Below are 22,098 nucleotides of genomic sequence, written 5' to 3'. Positions count from 1 at the left end.
CGGAAAGGTGTGTGATCTTCTAGTGAGAGGTTACAATTCAGCAACAGTGCTAAGGCTCCCAACTGCTTACACAAAGGACTACATACCTGCAAATAGAGAACACATACCAACATGTGACACGGCAAAACTGTGGAGCCATTTGTCGTCCATTGTAGATGAGATCCCACCGCTCCTCAGTTGTGAGGTGAGTCTCCTGATTGGTTATACTTGTCCCCAAGCTCTGGCGCCTAGACAAGTACTCTTAGGTAAAGACAATGAGCCATATGCCATCCAAACTGATTTAGGATGGAGCATAGTTGGCAACTCAGTGCCATGCAGTGCATCAGAGACAACAAGGAGTCTCTGTCACAGAATAATTGTTAAAGAAATGCCTCCATGTACTCCCGCAGATGCAATACGTGCACTAGAAAGGGACTTTAAAGAAGACGAAATAAACGAAAAGAGGGTGTCTCAAGACGACCTTAGGTTTCTCGAGAAACTTGAACAAGGCATAACACAAACAGAAAGGGGACATTACGAAATGCCATTGCCATTTAAGGAAAGGCCACAAATGCCAGATAACAGACAACTCGCCGAGAGCAGACTCAATCAGCTCAAACGTAAACTAACGCGCGATGAAAAATACAGAAGAGACTATGTCACATATATGAATGACATCATACAAAGGGGCGACGCCGAAGAGACCGATGATAATGGACCTGAAGGCGAGACATGGTACATACCACACCACGGCATCTATCACCCAAAGAAACCAGAACGGTTACGTGTGGTGTTCGACTGTTCAGCCAGACACAAGGGTACCTGTCTCAACGACCATTTACTAAATGGCCCCGACATGATAAACAACTTGATCGGCGTGCTCGTCCGCTTCCGACAACATCAGGTAGCGCTAATGTGCGACATTGAAAAAATGTTCCACCAATTCAAAGTCGACACGAACGATCGCGACTACCTACGCTTTCTATGGTGGAAAGGAGGAGACATGAGCAAACCACCTCAAGCTTATCGAATGACCGTACATCTCTTTGGTGCTGTTTCATCATCTGGTTGTGCAAATTACGGATTTAAACGTTTAGCCAAAGAGAACAGCTCCAAGTACCCCGTAGCGGCACAGTTTATAACCAGAGACTTCTATGTCGATGATGGGGTAACAAGCGTTGAGACCGTGAAAGACGCTGCACAACTCACAAGAGAAGCACGTGAGCTATGTGCGAAAGGTGGGCTAAGGTTACATAAGTTTGTGTCTAACAACAGTGTTGCACTCAAAGACATTCCTGCTTCAGAACATGCAACAGACACAAAAACAAGGGACTTGACATTCAGCGAATCACAAACAGAAAGAGCACTCGGGATGTATTGGAACATAGAAAAGGATTGTTTTACATTCAACAAAGCTGTAAAGGATCAACCCCCAACCAGACGCAGCATCTTGTCCACAGTCGCAGCAATATTCGACCCGTTGGGTTTCATTGCTCCGTACGTTCTTAACGGCAAAAGAATCCTGCAGGAAATGTGCCGCCAAGGTACAGACTGGGACGATCCACTTCCTGAACATCTCAACCCGCAATGGCAGTGCTGGAAAGAAGATCTACACAACCTGAAAAGGTTGCAGATAAACAGATGTTATGTTCCTGCATCGTTTGGAGATGTGGTAAAAAGAGAATTGCACCACTTTTCTGATGCAAGTACGACAGGATATGGACAATGCACTTACCTAAGACTGATAAACAAAAACAAAGAGGTACACTGTAGTTTTGTAATGGGCAAAGCTCGAGTCTCTCCAACAAAGGTTACCACAATTCCGAGGCTGGAGTTGACTGCAGCTGCAGTATCAATCACAGTAAGCAGCATGCTAAAGGAAGAGTTACCCTATGACAATGTGGAAGAGTTCTTTTGGACAGATTCAAAGGTCACGCTGGGGTACATTAGCAATGAAGCAAGACGCTTCCACACATTCATTGCCAATAGAGTGCAAAAAATACGTAACGATACCGCACCACAGCAATGGTTCTATGTACCAACGGGTGAAAACCCTGCTGACATAGCTTCAAGGGGCACATCAGTAGCAGAGCTGCTATCATCAAACTGGCTCACAGGCCCTCAGTTCTTATGGGAAAGGAAGTTAAATCTTCCAACTAAAGAGTCTATTGAACTTTTGGTGGGAGATCCAGAGGTGAGAAAAGTGCAAACACTCAACAGCCAAACTACAGAACACAGGAGTCTCTGTGACCGTCTCACAAGGTTCTCATCCTGGTCACATGCTGTCAGTGCCATAGCACGTCTCAAGCGGTTCCTACTCAGAGACAAATCAAAGTCACTCAGCACTGTAACTGAAAGACAAAACGCTGAAATGGTGATTATCAAAAACCTACAAGGACTAACATTTTCAGATGAGATAAAGACATTAAGCAAAGGAAAGGCACTACATGAGAGCAACAAAATTTACAAGTTGGATCCTTTCTTGGACGAAGACAATGTGCTCAAGGTGGGAGGAAGGCTACAACACTCATCGCTTCCTAACACATTCAAACATCCAACTGTCATTCCAAGAGACCATCATACTACAAAACTCATAATCGCTCACTGTCACGAAAGAATAAATCATCAAGGAAAGAGCTTCACAATGAACGAAATACGGTCCAGCGGTTATTGGATTCCCAAGCTAAGTCAAACAGTATCAGACTACATCCGTCAGTGTGTGACATGTCGGAGACTAAGGAGAGCTGTGGAAGGACAAAAAATGAAAGATCTCCCCACAGAAAGAGTCGAGCATTCTCCGCCTTTCACATATTGTGGTATGGATGTTTTCGGCCCGTTCCTAACCAAACAAGCAAGAAAAGAAAACAAAAGGTACGCTCTCCTTTTCACTTGTTTCTATTTACGAGCAGTACACGTAGAAATGTTAGAAGACCTGACTACGGACGCTTTCATTAATGGACTAAGGTGCTTTATAGCTCTGAGAGGCTCTGTCAGACAAATAAAATGTGATCGAGGTACTAACTTTGTAGGTGCCAAAAATGAACTGTGTGCAGCACTGAATGAAATAGACACTGAAAAACTGACAACCTTTCTATCTGAAAAACAATGTGATTTTGTGTTTAACACACCCCATGCTAGCCACGCAGGTGGAGTATGGGAACGACAAATTCGGACTGTGAGAAACGTCCTCAACGCCACGCTCGCTCTCGCAAAGAGACGACTCACCGATTCATCGCTCAGAACCTTTCTCTATGAAGCAGCTGCAATAGTAAACAGCCGCCCATTGACGACAGACAATCTCAATGATCCAAACAGTTTGAAACCAATAACTCCAAATCATCTCCTAACTATGAAGACCACAACAGCCTTGCCTCCTCCAGGACAGTTTGTTAAAGAGGATCTGTACGCCCGGAAGCAATGGCGTCAGGTGCAATACCTAACGGAGCAATTTTGGAGCAGATGGAAGGGAGAATATCTGCACAACATCAGGGTCCGGCAGAGATGGCATGTTGTTAAAAGGAATATGCAAGTAGGTGACATAGTGATGGACAAGGAAGAAATACTGCCACGATCCCAATGGAGACTTGGTAGGGTTGTGGACACCATAACAGACGAAGATGGACTTGTGAGAAAGGTCAAAGTAACCTTTGCAGACAGAAACCTTAGTAAAAAGGGTGAACGTTTGCATAAGATGTCTACAGTGGAACGCCCAGTTCATAAGTTGGTTCTACTGCTGGAAAGTTGTGAAAAACAAGATGCACTAAGCAGTTAAAATGCGATGAGAATTTGTTGTTGCATATACAAAGGTATTATCATTGTTAAGTTACCTGTTTAGAAATTATTTGTGTTTTATTTGTTTGTAACAGCAAATAATTTGGTGGGAGTGTAGCGGCGGATGTGTAAAGCTGGCCCACATTCACGTAATGTAACGTTTGTGCTTTTGTTTTGGTAACTTCCTGTGGGACCGGAAGTGAATGTTTTAACGGTAAACGGCTTGATGTGCAGAAAGACGGAAGAAGGTGAAAAATTAATGCTAACGGAGAAAAGGGAGAGAGGGATATAGTTAAAATGTACGAAGACAAATGGTTCTAGCTACAGTCGACAGGGGAACAAGGTTTGTAATGTATAAGATTTAATTTGAGCAAGTTGAAATGCATAATATGTATTATATAGTTTAATAGATAACGGTTAGACCAGCGTAATGAGCGGTTAAGATGCTGTACATGAATAATATGGTAATTGTTTCATTTGTTTGTCTAGCTCTTACGTTGGTTCGTTGTCTGATACACGGCAAGGAATAATAAAGGTCATTCAACAACCATCAGTTCTGGCCTTCTCAGTTCGATTGGATGCTACAGTCCCAGTCCAGTCCTGCGTGTTCATCAAAGTCAATCACTGAAAGAAAAAAAAAGTTCACCGTCTCTTTGAATTTGCAGTGATGGTCATTGCTACTCCCCTCCAGTTGGAGGCGCTGTTGGACCAACAAACAGCGGTGGTTTTCAATGGAACGAGAGGACAGAGAGACCGTGTTTGACGCTTTTATAAGCTGTAAAAACGTGATGTGTGAGTGTGTGTATATTTCTGTGGAGAGGAGAAAGAGCGTAAAAAGACTGGGTCCCGCTGTATTACTCAGGCTGCACTACAGCGTCTATTCACAGGCGCGATCCCACTACTGAGCGGCACGGGGGCTTTGACCTGCTCCGTTTCCGACCTGGGCCGGTGCACCCCTCCTTAGGCGACCTGGTGGTCCCGAGCTCCCCCAGGAGCACCATATCGATACCGAACTTAGTGCGGACACCCGATCGGCATAGTCCGCTGCAGCTCAGAGCTCCTGAGCTCAAACGATCCGCCAGCCTCAGCCTCCCGGTAGCTTGGATTACAGGCGCGCGCCACCGCACCCGGCAAGAGGCGCCCTCGTTTAAGCAGACTTTAAGGTTTACACACCTGACGTCATCAGGAAACTGCTGCAGATAGCAGCCAACAGCAGCCGTAAAGGTGCTGCTCAACACACAGTCAACACACAGTTACTCATTTAAAATGTCTAGGTTTTAATAAATACAACCGAATCTTACAACCAAAGTGGTCATCTCATGTAAAAATATATAAAAATTCATTATTGTATATAGTAAATATTAAGTCTAATATATGCCCTAATAAGCTATAGTACTTTTTCCTTTGGGAAGGTACCATGTGTGCAGTCTGCAATTCTGTTGCGGAAAGATGTTGAATCTATTTATTTACTGTAGAAAAATAATTGGTTTCTGTGCATTTGTTTTACCCTGGCAATAAATTAAAGTCGATTACGTTGATTAAGCATCATTAGGTGGAGGGTGGGGGGCGGTTCCCTATTTTTGCTGGGAGTTGGCAACTCTGCTAGTTAGGTATATGTAATTTTTGATTAGGTTGTTTGATATTCCCGGTAAGTACTGTTTAAAATACCAGAATAGGGAGGATGGTGTAGGTTTAAGTTTATTAGATTGACACATATATACCAACAGGACAGCGTACATCACTGTCACAACAGCATTTGTTTTCATTCAGAGGCTTTATGGCTTTTCCTGTAATTCCTGGTGGGCTGTTCTCTAGTCAAAATGCCCGGGCTGATTTTTTTGTCTCAGTCCAGTCCTGCGTGTTCATCAAAGTCAATCACTGAAAGAAAAAAAAAGTTCACCGTCTCTTTGAATTTGTAGTGATGGTCATTGCTACTCCCCTCCAGTTGGAGGCGCTGTTGGACCAACAAACAGCGGTGGTTTTCAATGGAACGAGAGGACAGAGAGACCGTGTTTGACGCTTTTATAAGCTGTAAAAACGTGATGTGTGAGTGTGTGTGCTGTGTGTATATTTCTGTGGAGAGGAGAAAGAGTATAAAAAGACTGGGTCCCGCTGTATTACTCAGGCTGCACTACAGCGTCTATTCACAGGCGCGATCCCACTACTGAGCGGCACGGGGGCTTTGACCTGCTCCGTTTCCGACCTGGGCCGGTGCACCCCTCCTTAGGCGACCTGGTGGTCCCGAGCTCCCCCAGGAGCACCATATCGATACCGAACTTAGTGCGGACACCCGATCGGCATAGTCCGCTGCAGCTCAGAGCTCCTGAGCTCAAACGATCCGCCAGCCTCAGCCTCCCGGTAGCTTGGATTACAGGCGCGCGCCACCGCACCCGGCAAGAGGCGCCCTCGTTTACGCAGACTTTAAGGTTTACACACCTGACGTCATCAGGAAACTGCTGCAGATAGCAGCCAATAGCAGCCGTAAAGGTGCTGCTCAACACACAGTCAACACACAGTTACTCATTTAAAATGTCTAGGTTTTAATAAATACAACCGAATCTTACAACCAAAGTGGTCATCTCATGTAAAAATATATAAAATTCATTATTGTATATAGTAAATATTAAGTCTAATATATGCCCTAATAAGCTATAGTACTTTTTCCTTTGGGAAGGTACCATGTGTGCAGTCTGCAATTCTGTTGCGGAAAGATGTTGAATCTATTTATTTACTGTAGAAAAATAATTGGTTTCTGTGCATTTGTTTTACCCTGGCAATAAATTAAAGTCGATTACGTTGATTAAGCATCATTAGGTGGAGGGTGGGGGGCGGTTCCCTATTTTTGCTGGGAGTTGGCAACTCTGCTAGTTAGGTATATGTAATTATTGATTAGGTTGTTTGATATTTCCGGTAAGTACTGTTTAAAATACCAGAATAGGGAGGATGGTGTAGGTTTAAGTTTATTAGATTGACACATATATACCAACAGGACAGCGTACATCACTGTCACAACAGCATTTGTTTTCATTCAGAGGCTTTATGGCTTTTCCTATAATTCCTGGTGGGCTGTTCTCTAGTCAAAATGCCCGGGCTGATTTTTTTGTCCCAGTCCAGTCCTGCGTGTTCATCAAAGTCAATCACTGAAAGAAAAAAAAAGTTCACCGTCTCTTTGAATTTGCAGTGATGGTCATTGCTACTCCCCTCCAGTTGGAGGCGCTGTTGGACCAACAAACAGCGGTGGTTTTCAATGGAACGAGAGGACAGAGAGACCGTGTTTGACGCTTTTATAAGCTGTAAAAACGTGATGTGTGAGTGTGTGTGCTGTGTGTATATTTCTGTGGAGAGGAGAAAGAGTATAAAAAGACTGGGTCCCGCTGTATTACTCAGGCTGCACTACAGCGTCTATTCACAGGCGCGATCCCACTACTGAGCGGCACGGGGGCTTTGACCTGCTCCGTTTCCGACCTGGGCCGGTGCACCCCTCCTTAGGCGACCTGGTGGTCCCGAGCTCCCCCAGGAGCACCATATCGATACCGAACTTAGTGCGGACACCCGATCGGCATAGTCCGCTGCAGCTCAGAGCTCCTGAGCTCAAACGATCCGCCAGCCTCAGCCTCCCGGTAGCTTGGATTACAGGCGCGCGCCACCGCACCCGGCAAGAGGCGCCCTCGTTTAAGCAGACTTTAAGGTTTACACACCTGACGTCATCAGGAAACTGCTGCAGATAGCAGCCAACAGCAGCCGTAAAGGTGCTGCTCAACACACAGTCAACACACAGTTACTCATTTAAAATGTCTAGGTTTTAATAAATACAACCGAATCTTACAACCAAAGTGGTCATCTCATGTAAAAATATATAAAATTCATTATTGTATATAGTAAATATTAAGTCTAATATATGCCCTAATAAGCTATAGTACTTTTTCCTTTGGGAAGGTACCATGTGTGCAGTCTGCAATTCTGTTGCGGAAAGATGTTGAATCTATTTATTTACTGTAGAAAAATAATTGGTTTCTGTGCATTTGTTTTACCCTGGCAATAAATTAAAGTCGATTACGTTGATTAAGCATCATTAGGTGGAGGGTGGGGGGCGGTTCCCTATTTTTGCTGGGAGTTGGCAACTCTGCTAGTTAGGTATATGTAATTATTGATTAGGTTGTTTGATATTTCCGGTAAGTACTGTTTAAAATACCAGAATAGGGAGGATGGTGTAGGTTTAAGTTTATTAGATTGACACATATATACCAACAGGACAGCGTACATCACTGTCACAACAGCATTTGTTTTCATTCAGAGGCTTTATGGCTTTTCCTATAATTCCTGGTGGGCTGTTCTCTAGTCAAAATGCCCGGGCTGATTTTTTGTCCCAGTCCAGTCCTGCGTGTTCATCAAAGTCAATCACTGAAAGAAAAAAAAAGTTCACCGTCTCTTTGAATTTGCAGTGATGGTCATTGCTACTCCCCTCCAGTTGGAGGCGCTGTTGGACCAAGAAACAGCGGTGGTTTTCAATGGAACGAGAGGACAGAGAGACCGTGTTTGACGCTTTTATAAGCTGTAAAAACGTGATGTGTGAGTGTGTGTGCTGTGTGTATATTTCTGTGGAGAGGAGAAAGAGCGTAAAAAGACTGGGTCCCGCTGTATTACTCAGGCTGCACTACAGCGTCTATTCACAGGCGCGATCCCACTACTGAGCGGCACGGGGGCTTTGACCTGCTCCGTTTCCGACCTGGGCCGGTGCACCCCTCCTTAGGCGACCTGGTGGTCCCGAGCTCCCCCAGGAGCACCATATCGATACCGAACTTAGTGCGGACACCCGATCGGCATAGTCCGCTGCAGCTCAGAGCTCCTGAGCTCAAACGATCCGCCAGCCTCAGCCTCCCGGTAGCTTGGATTACAGGCGCGCGCCACCGCACCCGGCGAGAAACAGAAGTGCTCCTCGGGCTTTTATCTTTCACAAAAGTGACGTCACGAGTAACACAGCGCTATCAAGCGGTGAAAACCGGGTACTGTTATAAAAGGTCTACACACCGTTTCCTTTGGTTCTTTTAATTCCTCTTTAGGAACGTTAGTAAGTCGTTCCCTGAAAAAACAAAAGGTTCCCCGGATAGCCAATTAGAAGGATTCATTGAATGTGAAAGACTCCAGGAAATATTATTTCTTTTTTCTTTCTAAATTTCCAGCACTAATAAAACCCCATTGTTTATTCCACATATCTATGTACATGAGCAAATGTCTATGTACTCTGTAATAGGCCAATAAATCATAGTAATTTACTTGGTATTGACATAACTTTTTCCATATAATGTAACCTTCTTTATAAAGTAAAATAAGCTCAAGCCTAGCCTATGAACTGGAAACTGGACTGATTACTTAACACATCTTGATAACTTGGATTAACTCACCAGTAGATAACCACCAGTAAATATGACAGCATTCGGAAACTTTTTTTTTTTATTGTTTAGATTTTAATATATTTCCTCTTCTTTGCTTACAGTCCGCTACATGAATAATAGTCAGTGATACAAATAAAAGAAGGTCACTTGCATTACAAGCATTGGGTTGTCATGCCATCATTTTATTTATGATGAAATGTCTCATAAATACACTCACCAGTCACTCAGTAATGAAAATATCATCACCTAATCACATGGCAGAATCTCAGAGTATTTAGGCATATAAATACTGGATCTGATAGGAAAGCAACACTAACTCAAATAATAACTCATCACAACCAAGGTTTGCAGAAGAACATCCATGAATGCACATTATGTCAAACCTTAAACCAGATAGGCTACAGCAGCAGAAGACCACACCGTGTCCCACTCCTGTCAGCCAAGAACAAGAAACTAAGACACTGCAAAATCTGCCAGATTTGGACAACAAGGGCTTGGAAAAATGTTGCTTGGTCTAATGAGTCGATTTCTGCTAAGACATTTGAATTGTAGGGTTAGAACTTGGTGTAAACAACATGAAAGCATGGGCGGATTGTGGAAGAGACTGTGTCAGCAAGTTCCCTTAAAAGGTTTGTGCTCAAAGCTAAATCTGTGTTACAGAAACTCAGCCTTTGTGTTTTTCATTATAGGAACAAAAAAATTCTGTAGCCTGCTATTTTTAACAGCTACTTTTATAGGTAATCTTAATTTTTTGTTATTATTGTTTATTTTATTTGCGATATTTAACTATATTTATATTAGCTATATTAACTTTAAAGATTTGAAACCTCTGTTCACTTCATATGTTTTGCTACTGAACATTTAAAATATATTTCTTCTGACCGTGCAGTTAAAACAAACTAAACAATAAGTGATTTCATATCTTTACAAAATAACATATTATATTTAGCTATAGACCACATGTTGTGACTTCCTTCTGATAAAGGGTGAACATGCTGTACTAAAGCACAATTGTGGAAAACTTAAGGTTTCAATTCAAAGAATTAGTTTGGTCTCAAACAAAGCTGAAGAAGTCAAAGAATAATACTAATACAAACACAATACATTACAGCAAACAATAATATCACGCACAATCATGCCTCCACTGTATGTTACTGATAGAGATACATATATATGTATTCCATCTCACTGCCCAATAGACTGCCTGTAGGCTTCATATAAGTCTATTGGGCGGTGAGATGGAACTCGTCTCACTCAAATGCCGCCAGATCAAAAAGTATACATCTGGTAGACATTGAGGAAGACATTGTTAGAAAAAAGACAAATTTTTATATGATTCAGTGGTAAAATGATGGCTGAAGTAACATTTTTCTGGCTCTCTTTTCCCATTCACCTGAATGAGGAGCTATTAGTGAGGACACATTAAATAATTCAAACATGACAGAAATAAAATGAGGAAGCAATTTGGTGCCAGAATATGTGTCTCTACAACAAACTGTAGGGAAGGTACACACCACGGAAGAAAAATAATATTAATAATAAAGAATTTAGCCAAACGTAACATACACCTGACAGTTAGCTTTGCAACAGTCCCACCAATTATTAGGCAAGAGTAAACACAGTGAGACAGTTACTGATGTCACAGCTGCACAACAACTAAACATACTCTATAAAAGCTGGCATTACAATAAAATGGTCCCAAGTCTAGCAACACTTGGACAACATGAAAGTTTTAATATATTCAGATTTCATAATTTCGGAATTTCCGCAGCAGATTAGATGGAGAGTCACCAGCCCAGCGGAAGCGTCGATGGCAGAAATCACCTGCAGCAATGATAAGAAAAAGTCACTTCACTTCCCTTTATGCAGTTCAGTACTTTTTAAACAGCTGCTGTTTACTCTAGAAGAAATTCACATGAGGAACAGTTCAGATCCTTCACTGAGTACTCAAGCCTGTTGTGTACTCGGCTTGAGTATCCGGTAAGCTGTACTGATGCTCGTGGAGGAAAGTCTATAATCATAGCTGTGTTTCAGCTATAGTAATACTGACTTGCAAGTGTTTATCTCAGAGGTTATGACTGACTTCTAACTCTAAAAATTAGTTTCAGAACAAAGTCCTTACAGTGCTCTTTAGCGGCAAATATTTGAAACATTTTGTGGCAGTATTATAAAGGAAAAAGGAATCCACAGCGAGCTTCTGTAGAATCTCAGGAAAACTGCATCAGTCCTCAGGGCTACAGGAAAGTGTCAGCCCTGAACACTGAAGCTAAAAACTAGCTAAGAGGAAACTACTAACATGGTCTCACAGCCAAGTTGTGAATAATTGCTGAACCTGAAATTATAACCAAAATAAAATGAAATCAGTGCTTTAAAGTGGTAGCTTTGAAGTGCAAAGTGCAAAACCTCACAAAACATTGGGTGGGCGTGCAGCCCCTCTTTAATATGAGCACTAAAGAGCTCCTACTTTTATATTCCATCAGCTTAATATAAGAGCAGAGAAGCTCTTGAGCAGCTGTTCTGAATATCCATTGCCTCTCTGCAATGAAATTAGATTGAAAATACACCAAATCATGTCTATCATACTGGTATCAATTAAACTTTTCTCATGTCTGACTTTCAAAAATAAGGATCCTATGGCACTGACCACTTCCTTACTTGTATTTTGTGTGTTGTTATGTATTGCTCTCCAGCAACATCTTGCTTTAAAGAATTGGAATAAATTTCAGTTACCCGAGTATGCCGTGCTTTCACACGAAGATTTCCCCGTTTCCTGCTGCTCACAGTGAAAGCTCTCTGCTTGTGACGTGATGGGGTCTTCTGGTTTGGAGCCCTCCAACATTGGTTCCTTCTTATTTCTCACAGCCCAGTGCATTGACTGTAAACAAATTAGCAGGCTTTTTAAGTGTCAATGGTTGCACAGTGTTTTTAAGAATCTAAAGAGAGGACATTACGTACAGTTTTCACTGAGTCGTTCAAGGCCTGCCAGTCATGGAATGGGATCGTAACTCCGCTTCTTTTCCAAAGATCATAGTTTTTCCTTTTGGTTTCATCGCATAAAACCTCTTTGGCTTCCTGCAGCTTCTGGAAATCTGCCACTTTCACAACAGAAAAAACGGTTTTAATATAAAATTTAGAATTTAATAAAGCAATTTACTGTATACAGCTGTAAGCATCCGCTCTATTAGCATTATTTGCTTTGAAGTTAAGACATCAGAAACAGACATTAACTATGTAAGAAAAGTGTGAATGAAGAGGTAATGAAGGGGTAATAGCACACTTTGTAATACTTTATTGCTTCGGGCTATGAAAAAAAGGTTATATGAAATATGACTCACACACAGTTAGTGGTGTGTGTGCATTACCTGCTCTTGGGCTGTCGAGGTGTTTGTCTGGATGACATGCCAAGGCTCGAATCTTGTATTCATTGAGAATCTGTTCAGTCTGCAAGAGAACAAAACAAAACAAACCTCATAGTCTGATGTGATCTAATCAATAAGATCTATGTTATCTTGACCGTGTTATTGACTATTTGAGACCCTCAGCTCTGCCAGTCTATGAGTGTTGCTGATTGCTGAGTAATATATTGAGTGAAAATTGGCGATCACAAGACCACGGTGGATATGTGTGTTGATGTTGATAATCAAAGATTTGTTTTAGTAAGATACATTAAAAAATCACACTGATTGCATATCTAATCTAGTTATACACAAATGAATTTAAATGCTGGCTGGCAGACACTGGATGACGCACGACTAGTTTCACATCAACAGGTCTCTGTTGGTTCAGCCTAATCTGAGGCACACATACATTTTTATTTTCACATTTTTTGACTCAGCAGCGTATAGGCTATTGACCCAAATAATTACTGACTTATAGATCGAGACTATATCCGTTCAGCAACCCAGGAAATAGTCTGAGCCTTAAACCCACTGACGAGAACTTACCGATGACAGTTCATCACATCCCAGTAACCCGTAGTAATCCTCCAAATCCTCAGGTTTACAGCTCAAAACAGCCTCCATAAAAATCTGTCGGAGAAGCACGTATGGCTTCTTTTAACGGACCACAAATGCTGCTGAACGTGATCACAGCTGATCAGTTAAAGCGTTGCCAAAGGGTCCCCCCTCTCACTCACTTACTATAACCAACTAGCTAACTACTAACTGTTAGCAAAGTTTGTCTTAGTATGGTTTTGTCAGCTAGCGTTAGATTTCAGGGATTATTAAACTGTTAAAATTGTCAAGGGAGATCTCTCCTGAGTTGTTGGGAGAGCCCAGCTGCCCCTTTTTACCGTATGACGTACGATGCATTCAAGGGTCTTGATAATGGTCCTGCTTACTAGAAAATTCATTTATTCATCTGGCTAAGAAACAAAGGCAATGGTAGCTTTAGGAAATTAAAAATGTTATATTTTTATGTAGTAAAACTAAGAAAATGACAGATTTGTAACTGGGGCATTAATTAAGCTTTCAACGGCTGCACGTCAATATAAAATCGTTTATATTTACGCGAAACACATCACCGAAAGGCTTGAAAGATTCGTGAGGGCTAACCTATGATTAGAAATCATCCGACAGCACTTGAAGGCAACAATATTTGTTATGGTATAATGTCAGCGACGTAGAGGGGGGCGTTTCGCTCGTGACTACTGGTGGAGAACGAGTCACGTGTGCTATGCAAATGAGCCAGCTGTCCGAGAGGAAGGCTCCTGCTCAGCGGCTCTGCGGGCTGAAGATGGCGGACGGAGAGAACAGTCTCAAAACGGCCCTTTCGGGCGCCTCCGATACGGGGGAACCTCCGGCTAAGATTTCGAAAATCAGTCCAGGAACTAACTATGGACTAAAAGCCGTCGAAGCGGACCAGTTCTCGTGCGTCTCCGCGGCAACTGAGAGCTGGGAGGCGGCGTTGAATTGTGCGCAGCCCGCGGAGAAGGAAGCTAAGCCGGTGATGGCGGTAGAACAGGCCCCGGCAGCGCTAGGCGGAGACAACAATGGACTGGAAGTATTGCTCTCCGACCCTCACAAGCCAGTTGGGAAACTGGACGACACCACTGTCTTTGGCGCAACCGAGGACAGTCCAGGTATAAAAAGAGAAAAACTTTGAGTATTTAAGTGACTTACAGTGAGAAAAATTCTCTTTGCCAACTTAACCGGTGAGCTAACTGGCTCCATGTGAAACAGTTAACTTTGCTAATGTTAAATACAGTAATGCTGTGTGGGTGTCGAGAACTGTGTACTCCTGAAAACGGGAACTTTTCCACTAAATTATATTTCGCTAAACGGAAGTAGAACTCTATCAGTGATCCTGCCAGCACAAATTTGTCCATTTAACTTTTTCATAACCACGCAAAACTTTGAGAGCAACTTAGCGTTTGTTAGCCGGTTGAAAGTTGACTTTGAGAGACTGCGTTCACCGATTTACTTTTGTAACGGGTCGTAGCAGTTATTAAAGAGAGTCGCGACTTATATCTAGTCTTATTTAGTTAATCTTCTCCATGTCTGTACTTAGATTTTCTTGGGCACGATGATCTTCCCTCTAACGGTTTGGCTGTCACTCCGGAGCACATCACTGAAGACGATGACAGGTCCTCACATGCAAGCTCCAGCGACTGGACTCCTCAACCGCAAATAGGTAACTAAGATAATCAGATCATTAATAAACTACAATATCTTAGATTACGCCACTTATAATATGTATTTAGTGTGTATGTATATATTTAAACCACATAATAATTGTTTGCATTGTACAAGTATGTGTGTACAATTTTTGAAATCCAGCCATACTGAGATGTTATGTTCTTGCTCGCAGGTTCCTACAGTTTCATCCAGCAGCACATTAGAGAGACAGATCCAAGGGCCATCCTGAGGGATTTGCTGCCCGAGACTGTACTCCCACCAGATTTAGATGACATGACATTGTGGCAGATCATCATCAACATCTCAGAGCCTCCAAAAAGAAAGAAGCGGAAAGATATTAATACCTTAGAAGATGTAGTCAGGCTACTACATGAAAGTAAAAGGATACTAGTGCTGACTGGTGCTGGGGTATGCATTTTTTACTTTATCATGTAGCTCTACTGTGTAAATTCGATTTTCAGTACTAGTGTTCATTGCATTTCCTTATTATTTTTATTTTATTTGTTGTAGGTTTCAGTTTCATGTGGAATACCAGACTTCCGCTCCAGAGATGGAATTTATGCACGGCTTGCTGTAGATTTTCCAGATCTTCCAGATCCTCAAGCTATGTTTGACATTGAGTACTTCAGACGGGACCCTAGACCGTTTTTTAAGTTTGCTAAGGTTGGTTTTACATGAACAATAGAATAACAATTTGAATGCTCTCTAACAAAGAATTATTAATCTTAATCCAAACCATAAATCTCTTCATGTAGACCATTGCAAGGTCTACATGACTAGTGGATTGTGCACTTTCATTCTGTGAAAGGGTCATTTTGAAAGGGAAACTACTTAAATGTAAGCCGCTTATGAGTTCCTGTTAAATTTTGTAATGTTGTTTAATACGGTGCCCCACACCCCCATGTTTACACCAACTTTTAAATGGAGAATCAGAACCTGTTTTTTAAGTTAACTTAAAACATAACATAATGTTCAGTTAAATTTGACCCATTTTGACATTTGGCAACAGTTAAGAAAAAAAAAAACATATACAGGGAGTGCAGAATTTTTAGGCAAGTTGTATTTTTGAGGAATAATTTTATTATTGAACAACAACCATGTTCTCAATGAACCCAAAAAACTCATTAATATCAAAGCTGAATGTTTTTGGAAGTAGTTTTTAGTTTGTTTTTAGTTTTAGCTATTTTAGGGGGATATCTGTGTGTGCAGGTGACTATTACTGTGCATAATTATTAGGCAATTTAACAAAAAACAAATATATACCCATTTCAATTATTTATTTTCACCAGTGAAACCAATATAACATCTCCACATTCACAAATATACATTTCTGACATTCAAAAACAAAACAAAAACAAATCAGCGACCAACATAGCCACCTTTCTTTGCAAGGACACTCACAAGCCTGCCATCCATGGATTCTGTCAGTGTTTTGATCTGTTCACCATCAACATTGCGTGCAGCAGCAACCACAGCCTCCCAGACACTGTTCAGAGAGGTGTACTGTTTTCCCTCCTTGTAAATCTCACATTTGATGATGGACCACAGGTTCTCAATGGGGTTCAGATCAGGTGAACAAAGAGGCCATGTCATTAGTTTTTCTTCTTTTATACCCTTTCTTGCCAGCCACGCTGTGGAGTACTTGGACGCGTGTGATGGAGCATTGTCCTGCATGAAAATCATGTTTTTCTTGAAGGATGCAGACTTCTTCCTGTACCACTGCTTGAAGAAGGTGTCTTCCAGAAACTGGCAGTAGGACTGGGAGTTGAGCTTGACTCCATCCTCAACCCGAAAAGGCCCCACAAGCTCATCTTTGATGATACCAGCCCAAACCAGTACTCCACCTCCACCTTGCTGGCGTCTGAGTCGGACTGGAGCTCTCTGCCCTTTACCAATCCAGCCACGGGCCCATCCATCTGGCCCATCAAGACTCACTCTCATTTCATCAGTCCATAAAACCTTAGAAAAACCAGTCTTGAGATATTTCTTGGCCCAGTCTTGACGTTTCAGCTTGTGTGTCTTGTTCAGTGGTGGTCGTCTTTCAGCCCTTCTTACCTTGGCCATGTCTCTGAGTATTGCACACCTTGTGCTTTTGGGCACTCCAGTGATGTTGCAGCTCTGAAATATGGCCAAACTGGTGGCAAGTGGCATCTTGGCAGCTGCACGCTTTACTTTTCTCAGTTCATGGGCAGTTATTTTGCGCTTTGGTTTTTCCACACGCTTCTTGCGACTCTGTTGACTATTTTGAATGAAACGCTTGATTGTTCGATGATCACGCTTCAGAAGCTTTGCAATTTTGAGACTGCTGCATCCCTCTGCAAGATATCTCACTATTTTTTACTTTTCTGAGCCTGTCAAGTCCTTCTTTTGACCCATTTTGCCAAAGGAAAGGACGTTGCCTAATAATTATGCACACCTGATATAGGGTGTTGATGTCATTAGACCACACCCCTTCTCATTACAGAGATGCACATCACCTAATATGCTTAATTGGTAGTAGGCTTTCGAGCCTATACAGCTTGGAGTAAGACAACATGCATGAAGAGGATGATGTGGACAAAATACTCATTTGCCTAATAATTCTGCACTCCCTGTATGTCTTTTAGCTTGAAATTGTTTAATTTTCCTAAAGTAACTTAAAATTTTATCACAAGAACTGTTTGTGTTCCCACCAGATTTGATCAGGCCCCTGCAGGGACGGGAAATTTAAAGGATCGTGGGGAATTCTCCAAACAGTGAAATAGTAAAAGAACACAGGAGTGATCAAATAAGATCCACAAAATAACAGAGGCTATACAGAAGTCAGAGGGTCCCTTATCATAGACACAATATCTGTAATAGGGTGGGAAGGTGGTCCATCTACAGTAGTATATTGTGGTACAGTGGGTAGCACTGTTGCCTCACAGCAATACTTTTCCTGGTTGAAAAAATTGCTTAAAGTTCAATAGCTGTGTGGGTGTGTCTTGTAAACTTACACAGCATTTAATGTTTTTATCTTCTCTCTTAAGCACATTGTGTTTACATATTAATAAATGTGCTACATGAATAAAATTGCAATTAAGTACTCCGAATAAAGTACTGTATGTATTTGCTAATAGAGATTAAAACAGATCTCATAAGATGGGTTGGGTCATAACATTACAAAAGGACCTGAGCTGCCATTTCAGTGAGTGTGAGAAACTGATGTGGAAGTCCCACACATGCCAGGTTTCCTAGCACTGCTTTGAATGCACAGACTAGTTTGCATTAAGCATTTTGTATATATATTGTGTTCTAAGTCAGTTAATACTGCACTCTGAAAAAGGTTTAAAAAAAGGTTTTAAAGATTGATCACTGATTTATTATTATCAAATATATTCAAACCATGCTATGAGGCATGAAATATAAACAGTTATTAAGTGTTTAAATATGGTCCAGAAAAGCCATGGTGGGGGCATATGACTATAGCAATGTTTGCATTTTCTTCACAAGTACTGAATGCATAATTTTATATTACAGGAGATCTACCCTGGGCAGTTTGAACCTTCTCCCTGTCATAGATTTATATCTATGCTAGATAAGCAAAGAAAGCTGCTGCGCAATTATACGCAAAACATTGATACACTGGAACAAGTGGCTGGGGTTCAGCGGATTATCCAGTGTCACGGTGAGTGGTGCATGTGATTGATCCCTCTTGCTTATTTCGTTATTTGTTTTTTTTATAGTTCTTCCCCAGTAATTCAATGTCAATTATATTTTAGGGTCATTTGCAACTGCATCCTGTCTCGTCTGTAAGCACAAAGTGGACTGTGAGGCTATAAGGGAAGACATCTTTAACCAGGTATGTGTTCACTGCAATCTAATCCAGGATACCACTTTTTTGCAGACACTGTTGGATGTTGCACCATCACCAAGGCCAATAATGCAGATACAGATTGCATGTAGAAACATCGTGTGAAAAACCTCTTTAATAAGTATAAGGATTTATCTGTATATATTTGCTGTTAGGGGTCTCAAATATCTACGTAATTACTTGTAAACAAGGGAAACCACATGGACATCAAAAGCTGATAATACCCTTTTTAGTTTTACCTCCCAAACAACCCATAACATAGCTGACTGTTTAAAATATTCCAGAAAGATTGCCTTGTTATTGCTGTGAGTGATTGCCCACCCCATAAAATTTGGATGGTGTTTAGTGGCGCTGTAGTAAATAAATAATACATTAAATTCATCCATCAGGTTGTCCCTCATTGTCCACGGTGTCCAGATATCCCTCTGGCAATCATGAAACCAGACATTGTCTTCTTTGGAGAGAACCTTCCAGAAATGTTTCACAGAGCCATGAAACAGGATAAAGATGAGGTGGATCTCTTGATCGTCATTGGCTCTTCGCTTAAAGTCCGACCGGTTGCCCTCATCCCAAGTATGTTTTATCGAAACGGATTCACTTTTAGTGTCTGTAACATTAAACATACTAACCGATATGTTTCTGTATGCTTTGCATGTCATTCAAACACCGAATATTTGTTTTTCCTCTCTATCCAGACTCCATTCCTCATGAAGTGCCTCAGGTCCTGATCAATCGGGAGCAGCTGCCTCATCTGAACTTTGACGTGGAGCTACTCGGGGACTGTGACGTCATTATCAACGAGCTCTGTCATCGATTGGGTGGAGACTTTGAGCAGCTCTGCTACAACACTGTAAGATTAACTGAGATCACAGAGAAACCCCCTCGGTTACCAGAACAGCCACCAAGCGAGGCCTTGTCTGCTTCGAGTGATGCGACTCAGGAGGAGCAGAAGCGGCACACTACAGACTCTGTAAATATGCCTTCGGAGGAGACAGAAAGTCTGAATGTCACAGAGACTGCTGATAATAATGTTACACCTCTAGAGCCTTGTCCAAATGCTCAGTGTCCAACGGAGAGCACTGAATCTCCAGAGAAAGCAGCAGAAGGTGCGCCAAAAGAGGAGGCACCCGAACGAAAGAGTCAAACCTCCAACCTTGAATTTCGTAGACGTTGCTGGATGAGTCGAGTTAACAGAACTCCAATCAGCAAACGCCTTGAGGGTAAGATTTAGACCACGGTAAACAAGCAAAGCTGCTTTAATGTAACAAATAAATTGATTTTGGATGTGTGACAAAATCGTGCAAAGACATGTTGTGTGTCCCTTTGCTCAGCAGTTTTTTTTTTTCTCCCTCCATACAACTGTCATAAACAATGAACAGATCCCAGATAGGTGTGCAAAGCTCACTGATCCTCTTTTGTTTTCCACAGCAGGCCAATACCTGTTTCAACCACCAAATCACTATATCTTCCACGGGGCAGAGGTTTATTCTGACTCTGAAGATGAGACGTCGAGCTCCTGCGGGAGTGACAGCGAGGACTCTGAATGCTGTGCTGAAGGGGAGGAAGACGACAGCGAGCCGGAGGATGCCGACGTAGTACCAGCAGTGGATGGAGAAACATGCCTCAAAGACATAGTACAGCACACTGTAGCCACTGAGGCCACGTCAAGTGTGCAGACAGACAATAATTCTGAAAAGACTGAGAGTACCACACACCTTTAAATGTAAATTACCCAGTCAACAAAGCACTAATTGTCTTTTTATAGATATATATAAATATATACATATAAGTTTCATATATTTTTGACTCTTCATCCTTAATATTCAGGGTTTCCTCCAGAAATGTTGTTAGACCCAGTGGTCAAAGGAGATTTATTCTGTTTGGTAGCAAATAATCCAGTCTTTCTCGCTTTTCAAACCATAAGTAGGTAGTAAATAATAGGCTGTATGAGTGGAAGAGCATTAAATTAGACGAAAAAGTCTTGGCTGTTAGCTACACAAATCAAAAAAAGAGTATTAGTTTATCACAGTTCACCTGTTCATTTTTTACTTTCAGGATTCCCTGTTATAACTCTTCTGAGTGTGTGTATTTGTGGGCTAACAAACTGAACAGCTGTAGCTGCTCTTTCATAGATTGAAAGTAAATGTAAATACATTCAAACATGTTTAGTGTTCAGCGGGCCTCTGGGCTGTCAGTATTCTGGTGGAAACCCTGCTCTCGTTTTTCATAAAGTTGAAGTTGTGTGGCAACTTTGTGTGAATATGCAGCAGGTTTTTTTTCCCTCTTCTTTCTTTCTCTGCCCTGTTTGGTCACATGCACATGTGTCTGAAACTACATACTGTATACTACTTACTAAATAGAGTACTGTGGGGGGTTTTTTTTTCTTATGTTTACTTTCCATGTTCTTTTCTGATTTTACATTCACATTTTCAGAAATTGAATTATTACTTTAATTTAGATTAAGCTTTAATTTCTACATTGCAGTGACTACAGGCAAATGTTCCAAATGTTATTTTCGGTCCATACAACGACATCACCTGTGGTCTAATAATACTTTTTAGAGCTGGTTCATGCTACCATTAGAAACATCAGTTTGTAAGCCAGCAGCTGATAAATGGTGGGTACTATGAGTTTCAGACACATACATAAATCTTCTGATGGTTTACTTGAACGCACTAACTGCAATATAGAAAGTTCAGTTCTGCCTTTTCATAAGGGTCATTGGTGGAAAAGTGACAGTACTCTTTAATTTTAGACCAAAGAACACTTTATCAACACTCTCCTTCATTGTCATAAGCTTTGTATGTTTAATCTGTCATTTAAAATTTGGGAAAAAATATATAACTATCGACAAGGTGTTCCTTCTGACATGTGGCAGCTACTTTTTATGGTCAAGCCTCTTATTTTTATACTCTGATGTGAGACATACTCATCAAAGGGTAGATGATGGTTTTTATCTGTACAAAGGTATACTGAGTTGTAATAATAAGCCTTAGGAATATATTCACATTGAAAATGGCACTTTTTGTCCTCCTTATAAACCTGGTTTTGTTGCCTGTGTCACTTTTCATTGAGCATTAAGGAGTCTGCTGCCTGCAAAGTGTTGGTATATAGACATAATTGAGCCACTGTGTTGGATACATGTCTACACCAACATAATTCACATGCCATTGACAAGGTAATGTTTTGTTTACGTTTTAAGAAGGAACATTTTTACATCATTCTAGTTGTTATTTCTCATGGAGTTCTCAGTAAAAAATATAGGAAAGAAAATTTTTCTGACCTCTCATTTCTATTATTGCAAACGCATCTGATTGGTGTCAATATCAGTATCGTCAGACATTAACACAGCGCCACCTAGTGTTTCATCCGGCTAGTTCCTGAGTCACGTGAGCTCTTGAAGTTTGGTGAGACGGTGGGGTCCAATTTCAACATCAAATTTGGTGGACCGCATCGGGGGCTTGCGCATGCGTATTATGGTACCTAG

General features: G+C 41.5%; 2 protein-coding genes and 1 long non-coding RNA gene across 3 annotated transcripts; 2 read left to right on the top strand and 1 right to left on the bottom strand.

Moving 5' to 3' along the window:
- The first annotated feature begins 3,990 nt into the window (after positions 1-3,990).
- Positions 3,991-4,300, top strand: LOC145419694 (uncharacterized). The gene is made up of 2 exons (XR_013901013.1): positions 3,991-4,093; positions 4,240-4,300. It is a non-coding gene; the product is annotated as an uncharacterized LOC145419694 (long non-coding RNA).
- A 6,552-nt stretch (positions 4,301-10,852) lies between these two features.
- dnajc12 (DnaJ (Hsp40) homolog, subfamily C, member 12) lies at positions 10,853-13,698 on the bottom strand. Its single transcript, XM_026190350.2, has 5 exons — positions 13,088-13,698; positions 12,506-12,584; positions 12,099-12,238; positions 11,874-12,018; positions 10,853-10,967 (listed from the first exon to the last, which is right to left on the bottom strand). Exons 1-5 carry the CDS (start codon positions 13,163-13,165, stop codon positions 10,885-10,887), a joined length of 525 nt encoding a protein of 174 aa, XP_026046135.1. The 5' UTR covers positions 13,166-13,698; the 3' UTR covers positions 10,853-10,884.
- Positions 13,699-13,776: 78 nt separating this feature from the next.
- Positions 13,777-21,664, top strand: sirt1 (sirtuin 1). Its single transcript, XM_026190349.2, has 9 exons — positions 13,777-14,223; positions 14,652-14,774; positions 14,952-15,187; positions 15,290-15,442; positions 18,278-18,425; positions 18,520-18,599; positions 19,001-19,184; positions 19,307-19,831; positions 20,040-21,664. The coding sequence occupies exons 1-9, from the start codon at positions 13,818-13,820 to the stop codon at positions 20,330-20,332; spliced, it is 2,148 nt and encodes a 715-aa protein (XP_026046134.1). The 5' UTR covers positions 13,777-13,817; the 3' UTR covers positions 20,333-21,664.
- Positions 21,665-22,098: the final 434 nt, after the last annotated feature.

Source organism: Astatotilapia calliptera, chromosome 13 (assembly GCF_964374335.1).
Source record: "Astatotilapia calliptera chromosome 13, fAstCal68.1, whole genome shotgun sequence".
Classification (NCBI taxonomy): Eukaryota; Metazoa; Chordata; class Actinopteri; order Cichliformes; family Cichlidae; genus Astatotilapia; species Astatotilapia calliptera.
The sequence above is the reverse complement of the archived record's forward strand: the minus strand, read 5'-3'. Positions and strand labels throughout refer to the sequence as shown.

Bases quoted from the DNA above. Each gene is read 5' to 3' on its own strand.
- dnajc12 (XM_026190350.2), bottom strand. From the start codon at position 13,165: ATGGAGGCTGTTTTGAGCTGTAAACCTGAGGATTTGGAGGATTACTAC. The intron at 12,585-13,087 runs GTAAGTTCTCGT...GTTCTCTTGCAG, and splicing joins GATGTGATGAACTGTCATCG to ACTGAACAGATTCTCAATGA. The intron at 12,239-12,505 runs GTAATGCACACA...CTGTTGTGAAAG, and splicing joins CCTCGACAGCCCAAGAGCAG to TGGCAGATTTCCAGAAGCTG.
- sirt1 (XM_026190349.2), top strand. From the start codon at position 13,818: ATGCAAATGAGCCAGCTGTCCGAGAGGAAGGCTCCTGCTCAGCGGCTC. The intron at 14,224-14,651 runs GTATAAAAAGAG...GTCTGTACTTAG, and splicing joins CGCAACCGAGGACAGTCCAG to ATTTTCTTGGGCACGATGAT. The intron at 14,775-14,951 runs GTAACTAAGATA...TCTTGCTCGCAG, and splicing joins GACTCCTCAACCGCAAATAG to GTTCCTACAGTTTCATCCAG.